Source organism: Macrosteles quadrilineatus, unplaced genomic scaffold (genome assembly GCF_028750875.1).
Source record: "Macrosteles quadrilineatus isolate MER2022 unplaced genomic scaffold, UCM_ALF_1.0 Scaffold_8__2_contigs__length_117827958, whole genome shotgun sequence".
In the NCBI taxonomy this organism is placed as follows: domain Eukaryota; kingdom Metazoa; phylum Arthropoda; class Insecta; order Hemiptera; family Cicadellidae; genus Macrosteles; species Macrosteles quadrilineatus.
In genome coordinates, this window is record NW_026542601.1 from 59,321,425 (window position 1) to 59,336,219 (window position 14,795).

The following is a 14,795-nucleotide window of genomic DNA, read 5'->3' on the forward strand; positions in this document are numbered from 1 at the left end:
AGAACATTTATTTTTAATTGATACCAATTGAAGTCTATTACATAAATACGAAGAAATTAGAAGCATGGCATCATTAGTGATGCCATAAAAACGTAGTTTGTTAGTTAGGATATCAAAAGGAACAGTGTCAAAAGCTTTACTTAAATCACATAAAACTAATGACACAGATTCCTTCTTTTCTAAAGTTTCGAGAGAATGGTCAACTAAAGTGAGAATTGCTGAGGTTGTGGATTTACCTCGACGAAAGCCGAATTGGGAGTTTGACAATAGGTTATTTGTTTCAAAGTAATTATTTAATTGATTATACATTACTGCTTCAAATATTTTGGAAAAAATAGGAACAAGTGAAATAGGCCGATAATTTTGAACCATTTTTTTATCACCTTTTTTGAATATTGGGATTACTTTCGATATTTTGAGGGATGGAGAAAAATATCCCTCCCTCATACAGGTATTCAATATAAAAGCAAGAGGGTAGCTAATAAAACCTATAGTCTTTTTCAAAATATTATTAGAAATCCAATAATAATCCATTGATTTAGAATTTGTTAATTTAGCAACAACTTTAATTATATCCGATGATGAGACCTCTGACCAAGAAAATGTTGTATTTGTTGAGTTGTTTCCTAAAAAATCTTCTGCTTTGTAAGGGCTTTGTGGTATTACTTTACTTAATTCTTTTATTGAATCTAAAAAATATGAATTCATTTCATCTGGGTCAAGTATGGCATCTTGACTATGAGTTGGTGAATGCTCATCTTTAATTACCGCCCAGGCAGCACGACATGGGTTGGAAGCATTACTGATGAAATGCTCAACCGCGTTCTTTTTAGCAAGAGTCATTTTATTTCTATAGAATCTTTTATGGTTCATATAAACATTATAAGCTGCCTGAGTTAGCTCAGAACCTGTAGATCTTAAGTTTTTATAGACAGTAAAGTACTTGAGCATATCATTCTTAATTATACTAAGCTCAGGAGTATACCATTTTATAAGCTTATTATTTTTATTATTTTTAGGTTGCCTGTCCGTTACTTTGACCAATGGGGAACAATTATGCCATAAATTCACATATCTTTTAAAAAAACTATCAAACAAATGTTCAACACTAATTTTGTTATGTTTATAATCATCAATCATTTCCCACCTTTCCTCTCTTAAGTAAGAAATAAATAAGTTTAAATTTTGGTCATTTTGCTTCCTGATAAATACACTGGAGGCTTTGTAATCAAGGCTATTTTTACTTGTATTTGATGTAGTAACCATTTCAAATAAGAGTGGAGTGTGATCTGCAAAACAGTTTTCATCACACTTCACACTATATAGGTTTTCATTAAAGTTAACAATAACATTATCTATACAGGCATTACCTCTAGTAGGCTGAAAATTTGTGATAAAAAGATTAAGAGATCTGAGTATATTGCTGAATTTTACAAATTTTAAATCATTATCAGATGGCCTGGCCATTTCAATATTAAAATCCCCTGCCACTATTATTTTGGATCTATTTTTTAATATCTTTCTGATTGCCTCTTCAAACTGTTCAAAAAATATATTGATGTCCCCATTTGGAGATCTGTAAATACTTAAGATTAATATATTTTCATCTATTAACTTAATACAACAAAGCTCAAAGTCAACTTCAGAGTAAAACTGTGATACATCTATAATAGAGAATTTTATACCATCCCTGACATAAATTCCAACCCCCCCATTATTTTTTGAAGCTCTACAAATTACATTAGCTGGTATAAAATTTTTTGGTACATATAAATCAATTTGTTCTTGTTTAAGCCAGTGTTCAGAAACACAAATTAAATTAATATTATTTTTTTCACTAACAGATTCAAGGTACAACTCTTTGTTTCTTAAACATTGAACATTGACTTGCATTAATCTAAAAAACCCCTGTTCATATTAGGATCACCACTCAAATCAACACTTTTCATTTTTTCATGCACTTCACTAGGGGAAGAGGCTTGGTTGGGTATTTTGGATGAGTGGGGTGTTTGGATGATTGGAGAGGACTGTGGGAATAATGTACATTCAGGTTGCTGAGGTGCTTGGTGGAAATCAGTACTATTCGGAGTGGACGTTACGGTGGGATGGTGTGCCAGGCTTTTGGAGGATAATGACTGTTGAAAGAGTTCTGAGGGAGGGATCTGTGTAAGGTATGATGGATATATTGAAGTAGATGGATGTTGTGGTAGTTGTGTAACAGTAGGATATGATGAGGATTGCAGTTGTTGGAGTCTTGGAAGACAATTAGAGGAGGTCGATGAAGAAGACAGCCGCAGTTGGTGCTCAGTGGGAAGATCTTGCTGCATCTGTTGCACGGTAGTGACAGGTATTTTTGGTGATGTCATCTGAGGAAGACTTGCTGTAGGTTGAGTCTCTTGAAGCTTCGTTGAGATTTGTAGTTTCAAGGTCTTGACAAATTCCTCGTGTGTAAGACCTCTCCAAAGGACTCTTTGTGCCTTTTGACTGTAGGAGATAATGTAAACTGATGCTCCTGTTGAACGATGGAAGTTTACGATGTTTTGTGTGAAGTGTTGTGGTTCAATCAGATCTCGCACACATCCCATTGCTGAACAAATTAGTGTTTTCAGACCTTTGGACTTAAAATCTTGCTCAAGCTGACTGAAAGCTTCATCATATTGATTTTTGGAAGGCTTACCATGATATTTATCTTTTGTAATGAGGCTATATACTGTAGGACCGTTTTCTATTTTTTGGTATGCCAAATACTTGTTTATAAGGTTGCAAGCTTGAGGTCTACCAAAACTATTCCTGAACACCACTGCTACCCCTGCCGACATGTGCTTTTCATCTTCAAAGTCAGCGGATATGGTGTGAGCCAGTGCTACTGACGAGTCGTTTCTAAACTTGTTTATAACCTCTCTCATATTTTCCTCCAGAACAGATACACCTTTATGACTCATAGGCGCTTTACTGGAGTTCACAGGTTTGTTTGGTTTATCTGAGATACTCTTCTTTTTGTAGATAAGGCTGAACACAATCTCCGCCACTTTAGCTTTACCCTTTTTATTCATGTGAAGCCCATGAGTTGTAAAAAAGTGTCGAGGAAGCATGTGCAGTGGCAAGAGTTGAAGTTCTGGATATCTCTTGGCAATCAACTCAATTTCTGAATTTACTTGGGCGATTTTCAAATCAAGTTCAGGCTGATCATGTCGCATAGGTATTGTAGCAAGTATCAGGTTAGTATGTTTTGTATCTTCTATTAACTTTAAAATCTCTTCAATCAGTTGATTTACACTTATATTTTCCATATTATTTGTGCCCGCTATGACTAATAGATTGTCACTTTTTTTTAATTCCTTTGTGAGATTTTTAACTTCTTCAACAACTTTATCAAATTTTGCGCCTGGTCTGACAAAAGAACAGACATTGTCTGGGATTCTTTGTTGAACTAAGTTACCGAGGAGCTTGCCGTGACTGTCTGATAACATTATAAACTTGTTTCTACCATCATTGCTCTTCTGTTTTGTTATTTTTCTGATGTTATAGGCACTATTACTCGGTTGGGTTGCTGGTTTTTTGTTTATAACAAGATCATAGTTTAAATGTTCAGATGATTTATCATCAATTGTACTAGAGGAGGGAGAAAGCACGTTAAATCTGTTTTCACTCTCAATACTAGGAGTACCGGTATGAGGCATGATACTTTTACTAGCTCTTGTTACTGTTTTCCATGTATTTCCTGAAGGTGTAGAACTGCTGAGGGTAGGGTAACAACGATTGCAGACTGTTTTAGATTTTAATTTTGTTATTTCCTCCTCCAAAATCTTAACGTCATTTTGAAGGCTATCAACAACAGCTTGAAGACTTAAATTTTCAGATTTATATTTATTAAGTTCTTGTAACAAAATTCTACTATGGAAGTTGCTGGTTGTACAGTGTTCTTCTTGATTTAATTCCTTTTCAACTGTACAGCTTTTTTCTGTCAGAGAAATTAGTTGAGAATTTTGATCGTTTAGGCCTGTATTTGTAGACTCGTTAGAGTTTGCTGGTATTTTGTTTTGATTTTCCTTCTGAGTACTATGAAATGGTGTTTTATTCATATTTTTAGAGGATGGAAGAGTTGTTTGTGATTGATTTCTAGATTCATAGAGTTTACGGATTTCTGTTAATGCCTGTTTATAATTTTCTCTGTGCTTCATTGCTACAGATTCAACTGGGTATTTAAACTTATTGTCTTGGTAAAGACACAAGTCAATCTTATTGAGAGTTGCACATTGATTAGAAGCAAAAAACTCTACTTTGTACTTAGTGGTGTTTTTATAGGAAGTCTTGTCAACATTCTTTACTATAGCCGGCCAATATGGATGTCCCTTAACTTTGGCAAACACCAAATTGCCTTCAGTTAATTCACAACTCTTAGCAGGTGAAGTCATGTTTAATTCATCAAACCAACAAGACACTATGTATACATAAAATAATCATTCCTATAACATTAAAATAGAAATAATAATATTTATTAATACCTTATTATTTCAATTAGTCTTATTGAAAAAAAAGTCCAAGTCCAAAAATGATGATAATAATAGTCAAGAAAATGTGGTTTTGTTATTATTTGCCAGTATATTATCTAACACTATATTTACAAGTCTTCGTTATATAGATGTATTTTATTTTCCAATCACTTGTTATACTTATTAACCCAAAAGTCCTGGATCAGTTATCAGTAGATATATTATCCAGGCCTATACGTAATATTTTCCATCACTTAATTTTACTTAATCCTTTATTTTAAAAATCACAGCTCTTTATAAGTAGTCCACAAGCTTTTAGAGTACTAAAGAGCTAAATTATCATGATAAACTCCTCAAGGATTAGGATTCAAAGGAAACCTCTTATCACTGATAACAATTCTATGCCTTTGACCTAGGCTGAGTTTGAGGCTAATCAGCAATCCGTTTGTGGGATACCACCTTTGCAGTAGTGTGTTATCTCTAGGATGTAATGTAGTTTATTTTGCTGTTTGGTGATTATATTACGTACATTGTTATTTATAAAACTCTTCTTTGATTAAATTATTATTTTGTAAAGTGCAATGGTAAGTCCTATCTATGATCTGCTTGTAGGTATATATTCTTGTGTTACTTGCCTGTATTAATGCCGTTTCTTAGGTTTACTAGTACTTTAACAGGTTTGTAGTTTTCAATTGTACAATCCAGTAGCTTCTTTAACACTTTGTTCAATAAAAATTAAAACAGAAAAACAATTTTTGTAAGCAAAAGATAGGTTAACTTTATATCCAGTACTTTAAAACCAGTTATTTCCAGTATTAAAAACTGTTTTCAAAAAGTTATTTACTTAAAATATTTTAAAGTACTATTAAAACCACTTTGATTCGTTTTATTGAAACTATATAGGCCTACATTTAAAATCACTTTTAAAAGACTTTAAAAATCAGATATTGTAATGCCTGTCCATTCAAGTTGTGGTACTGAATCAATACCTACGCGTACTGAATGTACTGTTGTAGGTACTGAATGTACCTACGCGTATTTTGCGTCCTTATAGTCTAGTTGTATCTATCCTTCAATTCATTACCCTGTTTAATTGATTACTGCACGAGTACTTTTTAATAATACCATTAATTAAATCAGGAACTGCAGTGTTCCGAGTCGATTGAGTATGATTGGCAAATATTTTTCACCGCAATACGATGTTTTAGTAGTTTTACAAACGTTAATTGGAGGCTGAAAGCTACGCATTGCTGTCCAGGGTCGAAATGGCAGCTATAGTTGTGATTAAAATTTTCCAGCCCTAGTACCGAAAATAGCTTATTTAATTAAAACATTTATATATATCATTAAATATACAAGCAGTATATCCCTAATGAATTGCAATAGACCGCTGCCCAGCAATTATGTATTACTATTTTTGCTGATTCCTTTGAATATTTTTTCACATAACCTTAAAGTATTTGCATTGATTAGTGTGCATATCTTATAGTTTACAATGGATTTCCCAGTGATCAATGAACAATGAAGTGTACAATGAAGTTGAGGTCCAGCGGTTGAAAACTCGACAAAAACTATGCAATGTACTACACATACTTCTCCATTTAACATACACTGTAAATAATAAATGTGATTGGAATATGTTCCATTTGTTTTGATTTTATTTTCATAATTAGTTGTTATTTCGTCACCAGCATAGCAACCCGTTAAACCCATGTTAGTTTTAATTATTTGTAATTCTTTTTTTATGTCTTTTTAGCCTATTTTAATTTATAAAGGCATTCTGTAGATCGACAGGAAAATACATTTCCACCGATATGCGGATATTTTCTTTGTGATGTTCACGAGCTGATAAAAAGGTTGTAAAGAAACATGCTTGCCTACATTATTGATTTATTTTCTCAGTTTTGTATAGTTTGGTGAAAAACAGCAATCGTACCACGGACCGATTTCATCTTCGTCTCGAACTTAAAAATGATCCCGAGCTGAAAAAAAGTCATTTTCGGCCCTAGGTACGAAATATACTCTTAAACTATCGTAGGATCGGTGAATACTAAACTCTATCTTGGAATTGCATACACTCGCTCCTATCTTTAAGTTTACGTTGTTGCCATACAATAAATGTATAAATAAACACAAAAATTCACAAGTTTTGTTGTAAGTACCTATATCATGTATAAATAAAAACATACAATAGCATCATGTGTAAGTGTATTCTGTAAAACTTTAAACAAATATTAGTAAAATAGTTTTCAGGTAAACTATTGTTGAATGAATTAGTTTTAAGTTGTTAAATTAACCTCGACCCGTGCTATATGTTTAATGGAGTTTGTCCGGAAAAATACCATAGCCTAGTAAAATTAAATCAAATAAATAAAATCAAAAGCAATTCATAACAAAAGAATAATAGATACAGAATGAACGTAATTTCTGAAAATCGACAGGGCCCACATATGCGAAGCCTGTGCGTGGGGACCAAGTTGACTCAATAATTGGCAATTTGTCATAGTCTTGTAACATAATTAACTACCACTACTATAATTATCAATACATTTTCAAAGGAGAAACAAACGTCCGATTATTTCTAGGCAGCCACAACAGATAACTTTAGAAAACTACGTTATAAGAATAAGAACAACTCAAAAATTAAATTGTAAAACATAAGAAAAACATGGGGAGCAATTTCGTTTACGTATAAGCCGAGTGAGATAATAGAAAAATATACGCCGATGCTTGATGGCAAATCTGTGCGTGCATACCTTTAATTTGAGACCTCAATAATAAAAATGGTCGGGTAGCAGAGCCAAACGAATAACCCATTTTCTTTAATTTATAAGATTATTTAATTATTTATTTATTTTAATTATTTATTTATTTTACTTGACTGTTAATACCAAAGCAAAAGCTTCAACTTCGTATGCGTCCGGATTACGGACTACACTTAACTAAATTTTATACTGAGCTAGGTATGTGTACACTGGCTATGTAGTCTGCAACTAAACCAAGATTAGTTTTACTAAGAACTAATAAGCAAGCACAAAAAAGTCATATCTGGGTTATTTTTTTAAATGGTATTTCAATACTGAGCTTTAATTACGTTTGCGTAGAAGGTAATTAAGATGTTTTTCTGAGAAAAGTTAGTAGTTAAGTGTGAAATAAACTAATTTGTCAAAGTATATGCATCAACTACCAAACTACGCCAGTTTACGTAATATCCATAAGAATAACATATACATTTTTAATTTGAACTTGTTGTAATATTCTCCGTGACTAATACCGTACAAAAACACTTCATTATACTCAATTACTTGTTTTTGTAAACTCTGAATTTATTTATTTAAGATAATTGTTTAAAGTTGTTGTTTAAGCTAGTTAATGTTAGTTTTCTATAGAAAGGTAGAGTTTAAGTGGAAAAAACAATGATAGCAGATCTTGACAAGAAATAAGGAAAACCAAAGTGTAATATGGATAAGGACTGACAAAGGGACACAAGTACGTTGTTGTCAAGAACAGGGGTTTCTCAATGAGCTGCAGACAAGCCAAATTTTCCTGGCTTTTGTAGCAAGTTGTTTATAATAAATTGTTGTAAGATTGTATGATTTTTAAAGAAATAAAATAAATCTCTTAAACCGGTGACAAGTTGAAGGGGAGATACAACTAGCCGCAGGTACAACTAGACGTAGGTACAAGTAGGCGTAGGTACAACTAGTCGTAGGTACAAGTAGTCGTAGGTACAAGTAGTCGTAGGTACAAGTAGTCGTAGGTACAAGTAGTCGTAGGTACAAGTAGACGCAGACGTATGAGGTACAAGTAGACGGTGACGTTCCCGACTAGTTGTACCAGTAGATTTTTAAGAGGTACAACTAGACGTAGAGACAACTAGACGTAGAGACAACTAGACGTCCGCACCATCGTCAAGTTGTCTCTACAGCTTTGGACGGGGTTCAACTAGACGCCTGTCACCAAAATGCAGCAGGTACAACTAGACGCCGGTACAAGTAGACATCGCCCCAGCTTGAGTATAACTGCAATAAGCATTTTATACTTATATGCCAACCCCGTACGAAGGACGGGTGCTCTGCTAGTATATCTATATTTATAAAAAAGGAAGTTTGTATATATATATATTTGAACGTTATGGACTCCGAAACCGCTTGACAGATTGCAATGACACTTTCAGGAATTATTAAGCATTATTCAAGGAGGGTTTGTGTGAAGTTTGGTGCAGATCCGTCAAAAGGGCTCCGCCCCAGTGGCTCTGGAGTTTCCCACGTTAACCTTATGAGTACTCATATTTAAATGGAATTAAAGAATCTTAACAGCTGTTCAACTACAATTTGATTCTGTGATGATCTATAGCATTAAAAGGTTACAAAATGTACCAACAGGGTGCAGCACTATTAATTGTCTAAATTTATGACAACAGTTGCTAATTTCAACTAAGTAGCTGTGATACAAAATTAGAACTGTCATAGTAGGATTGTTTACAGTTGTGTTTATGTTTTTAATTCATTAACTTATTGACTTTCTTTTTCCCAAAATGTATATAAAAGCCTATTGAATTTGAATGGTTTATTTCCCAAAATAAAATATTTAATTTCTGGGAAACGAAAGTAGCCAGTTAATATTTTAAGTCAATACTTTAAGTGGATTACTAAAAGTTTATCTACATACAGCAGGTCTATGGAATATTAATGTTCACTTCCCGTTGCGAAGCGTGGGTATGGTGGCTAGTATATATATAAATCGGAAGACGATTACAATGTCTACACCGCGGATTATCAGAAGTTTACGGCGATCGCATTCAAATACAATTAGGTGCCAAGTTTTTTTCTTAATATTTTTTGACACCCCCCCCCCCCCCAAAAAAAACCCAATTTTCTTGCGCGCACGAGCTAAACAACTGATACACACACAACAACATGAAAGCCTGGTGTTTGGAGGGCTTTAAAAGCTGCTTGAGGCAATCAGCAATTGCCTATCTACAATGTTTTAATTTGAGGATGGGTAAAGGCAGATAATAAATAAGGAAAATAATAGAATGGTTGCCAAATAGAAGTTGTTAGTAATGCAGTTCAGGAAACTAGGCTCTAAACCAAGACCGGAACCACATGGCAAAGATTTGGTTAAATAAACTGACATGTCAGTAAAATAGTTTTAACTTATGACAGACTTCTAACGTCCAAACCCCAGACAAATTGCAACAAATAGTAGCACTTGATTTGAAGCAAAGATAACAGCTTTTGCCATCTAGGCCTAATTGTAGCAAAACATGGCCAGTTAAACGTGATGATGTGTTACAAAACAGTCAGGGAGAAGGACTTAGGGCTCGTGAGGGTAGAAAGGTATGGAAGCAGTCCGTTTAGAATTGGCCTGTTAAGGTTGTGTCGGTGCAAGGGAACTCTGGCAGTGAGTTCAGTGTAGTACTTACTTAGTTACCAAGTCGTTGTGGTGTGCCTACCACTAGGCCTACTGTCCTTTTTTTTTGGCAATTAGATAAACTTAATGGGGCGTAGTGCACTAATGGTTGAGCACTTTTTTACCTTAGGAGTGGATAGGCCAACAATACCAGGCTGAAGAAAAAGTTGATTTTGTTTTTCTCATAAGTTAAGCTTATTTTAGGCCTACCACAACCCACGTTTCAAGAAAGATTTTTTTTGTAAAACAAGTTTTCTTTTAAAGGAACTTTAAAAGTTTACATAGACATAGGCCTAGCTTAAATTTACTGTAATTATTAGCCTATTATGTGGGGTAGTGAAAGTGATTTGCAATCTATCCATATCAACAATCAAAGATGCCGCTAGCTTAAGTAGCCATTTAATTATCGTCTTCCATGATCGCATCATGATGAACATCCCGCGGTCTTTTGGACATTCTCGTCGTCTTGCGCAATTGCAGTAAAATTCTGATCATCCCTCGCAGCTTTTTTTTTAACATTACATCTAGACCCACTACCCCTTTCTGGGGTACAGTGGGTCACATAGTGCCCGGGGCACAATGGGTCATAAAGAGAAATAACAAAGTATCACACCCACATTTTATATTCCTGGAAACACAATTGCAAAACTGAAAAAGCTATTTTGAGAAATGTTGCTCAATACAAAATATGTCTTAATGCACATTATTGGAATCAAAGTTGGCTGCACTTTACTTGACGTCCTACACTCATTCGATTGTTTTTTTTTTTCGATTCGATATTTTCATTCGATATATCGTTTGGTTAGTTAGGTTAAGTTAACCTTACCTAACTAACCAAACGATATATCGAATGAAGCAATCGATTAATCGATATATCGATAGATATTTTCATTCGAATGAGTGTAGGACGTCAAGTAAAGTGCAGCCTCAAAGTTTAGTGAAAATGTCAACTTAGTAATTTTTCTTAATAATTCCAGGTTAATAAAAACTCACGTACATGATTCCCGGATTTCCCAGTCGGTGGACACTCTGTTATATATATTGTATAGGCCTACCTATTGCAAAGGGGCGCTACTATTAGTTTTGCCTAGATTGCTGACAGGTTCAAAAATGTGACCGCCTTAGGTAGGTTTAAAACAAAGAAACGTCAGTCCCAACTTAGAGGGAATCATTTAGGTTACCGTAGGTGTTCTTGTCTCTATCCTTCTGCCTTTTTTGGTTTGAAAAACTTGGCAGACCTAACACAAGTAAGTTAGGGGTAAACTTCCATATATCTGTTGGCACAAACAACCGAATGAAAATATCGATCGATATATTAATTGTTCGATATATCGTTAGGTTAGTTATTTAAGGTTAACCTGACCTAACTAACCAAACGATAACTTATATCAAATTAAACAATCGAATAATCAATATTACTCATTCGGTTGTTTGTGCCAACAGATATGGAAGTGTACCCTAAGTTAGTAAGCTACAAGGCAGCAATGGTTCGCAACCATGATTTATATAATATCACATAGCCTAAGTTATAGGCCTAAGTTTACTTAATTTTGTTTGGTTTGTAGACAAAGGTGTATTCCTATCGAAAACATACAATATGGGCTTAATGGTTTGAGTTACATAATTTAACTTAATCTAGGCCTGGGCTATTCAGATTTGTATATCACTTGCTTAGTAGCCTAATGTAAAATTTGGTTTATAGCCTACTTAAGATAGAGAACCCATAAGTTTAGTTTCTTCACAAATTACAATGCTTCAGTAAAATTTATGATGGTACTTTAGGTCAAAGAGTAAAAACTCAATAAGCTAGGTTTAGGCTACCTAACATTACCTATGTATTATTATCAACTAAGAATAAGTTATGCCCAGTGACATCCAAGGTTACTTGGCAAAGTTCCAGCACAAACAAATTAAAAATGACTGATTATTTTAAACACTGGGGTAGCTTAGTAAATGGTGAAAACTTCCAACGACTACAAAACCTTTCACTTGTACCTAGGAATAGCCTAAATCTGGTCTGAGTTAACAGTAACAGTCATCCAACTTTCAAAAGAGGCTAGACTATTTAAAAATCACTTACAGCATTCCAGAGCACGTCGTACACACAAAAGAGCCTATGGTTACATTAACATATGTAGGCCCTCTTTGATGACAGTCAAAACATTCCTTATTCGCTGGCATAGTAACTAACTGTCGTAGTATCTTCAAATGATATTCATCTAATTTCTTTTTTGCAGAAGCCATATTTACTCTTGACGACACTGGACACTCCTTCAACCGACGACAAACAAACTGACACTGACACTGCGGACTGCGAACTGCGGACTGCGAACTGCGAACTGCGACTGCACTGACTACTGACAACTCCAACTGACTGACAGTAGGAAAACGAAACGAAACGAACACGGAAGACGGAAAGATGCGTTTTTATTGTATGTAGCCTATGACTAAATGAAAATGATGATAACCCCTTAGGCAGGCTACCAACCATTGGAACTAAACTAAAACTGAAGAGAAGGACTGGGACTGGACTGAGGGCATGAAATGACAGTAAGCAGTAAGACAAATAAAAACAGTTCTGCTGGGAACCCAGCTGTTCATGAAAACACAGGCAACGAAATAAAAAAACAAAGGCTTATTTGTTGTAAACTTATATGTATAACTATTCTCGACCAGTTGTTTTCATTGATTTAATAAATTGTAATGGTTGAATACTTACTAACTTACTTACTTGAGTCACGGCCACCTTTAACTCCAGGCCGCGGCCAGGCGTACAATGGCCTATTCAGCAGTCCATCACGAATCGCTTGCTTAAAGTCTGGCAGGTCCATGTCACGCACTCGCTTGGGCAAGGTGTTGTATACCCTAATTGCCGAACGTGGGTAACTCCTCATCGTCTGCGCAATTCGGCACCGAGGCATGTCGAGGTATAGGGCTCTGCGAGTATTGTGGGTGTGGACCTCCTCCCTCCTGCCAAAGAGTTCCACCTTGTCCTTGAGGAGTACAAGGATATCGAGGATATACTGGCTGAATACAGTGAGCACCCTATGTCGGATGAATATAGGGCGGCAGTGCTCCTTGTAGTGCTCCTCATGGCTTTCTTTTGGAGCAGCAGGATCTCATGGGCTGCTTTAGAATGGCCCCATAGGACAAGGCCGTATGACACGTGGCTGTGGAAGAGGGCGTGATAGACCATCAGCAGAGAGGGTTGACTTAATGTAGGGCGAAGTCTTCTTAGTAGGTAAATAACTCTAGATAGTCTTACACATACCTTGTCTATGTTATGCCTCCAATTTAACCTGGGGTCGAGCCAGAAACCCAGGAGTTTTACAGCCTTATCTTCCACAGCAGGTCTCATGGGCTGCTTTAGAATGGCCCCATAGGACAAGGCCGCATGACACATGGCTGTGGAAGAGGGCGTGATAGACCATCAGCAGAGAGGGTTGACTAATTGTAGGGCGAAGTCTTCTTAGTAGGTAAATAACTCTAGATAGTCTTACACATACCTTGTCTATGTTATGCCTCCAATTTAACCTGGGGTCGAGCCAGAAACCCAGGAGTTTTACAGCCTCATCTTCCACAGCAGGTTTAAGGGTACACAGGATGGTCTGTGTCTTGTCCTCATTCACCTTGAGCCCTGGCGGCAAACCAGCTCTTCGCATAGTCCAATAACCAAGCTTTCGTAAACACAATACCATTAGCTGCTTCCAAACAAAACAGCTGTTACAACCCTACTTGCGACGTTGTCTTTTCGAAGGCCACGGCCTGTATTAAAGGTGGCCGGGCTTGATTACTGCTTGTATTCTTGCAACGGTAGTGTATTGAAAATTCTTATGGCCGATCGAGGGTTCGAGTCGACAGCGCGGAAGGTCTCTTGAGCTCCTTAAGTGCTGTTGTTTTGGCGATCTTCCCTTCTCATTAAGTCATCCCTATATTCTCTTTAAGGAGTATGAGTATGTTGTAAACTGTATACTGTGAGGATATTCAGTTCTCTAAAGATAGGCCGGCAATGATAATTAAACCCAGAGATGATGTGATGACTTTGAGTACCATCTTTTGGAGTAAGAGAACATCCCTTGTAGCAAGAGAATGTCCCCATCAATCCATACATCAAAAGACTATGGAAGAGTGCATGATACATTGATGTAAATAAGGTATGGTTGAGTTATTAAATCCCTAAGTTTCCTTAGAAGATAAAGCACTTTTGAAAGTTTGAGACTCTTTAAGTGCCAGTCTCCTAGGTCTCTTTCGATCAGATTGTAGGAAACAAAAGGTCAATTGATCGAGTTAAAGCAATACCACGTGTATTTCTAAACCCTTAAGCTCCAACCTTTAAAGAATCAGAATAGAGGGACCTCTCTGGTGAGTGTCGTAGGGGGCCTCATAGATTCTAAATATGGCCCTGAAAAGTGGAGATAAACATAAAAAATTATTCTGTTCAACTTGATTCGATAACCATATTCTATAAGCAACTTGTTAGATGTATTTTGTAGAGTGAAACATATGTTTGGCCAAAGTGAGGTACATAGACGGACAAGGAAATCGCCATCTTCAATAATAAATTTGACCCAAAGCTAAATAAATGTTAATCAGTATACTACCTACTTAATTTTTAGGTTGAACATTTTCCTTGAATTCTTAGCCTAGAGAACGTCGAGTATATTGACCATAACTGCACATATCCTTTCGGTTCCCGTTCACACTTTGGAGAGCAATATAGCCAACATTAATATTATGGTTTGTCTGTTTAAAAAATTTGACACGTTTTCTTTGAAGAAATAGATCCCAGAAAACGGTTTCCACAATGACAAAAAAATTTATCTAAGCCGTTTTAAATATCAACTGGTGCCAGTCATTTTTTGTCTGATAATTTTTCTGGAATTAAAG

The 14,795-nt window shown here is 35.6% G+C and overlaps 1 protein-coding gene across 2 annotated transcripts in view; it reads right to left on the bottom strand.

Annotated features, from left to right (window-relative positions):
• Nucleotides 1–12,237, bottom strand: part of LOC128999834 (arf-GAP domain and FG repeat-containing protein 1) — a 42,926-nt gene extending 30,689 nt beyond the window's left edge. The window contains exon 1 of one of the 2 annotated variants that reach the window (XM_054426536.1): nucleotides 11,989–12,237. In XM_054426536.1, the coding sequence (XP_054282511.1) occupies nucleotides 11,989–12,152 (164 nt within the window). In that variant the 5' untranslated portion in view covers nucleotides 12,153–12,237. The remainder of the gene's footprint in view (nucleotides 1–11,988) is intronic. The other variant, XM_054426537.1, reaches the window with a different exon arrangement.
• Between the last annotated feature and the right edge of the window lie 2,558 nt (nucleotides 12,238–14,795).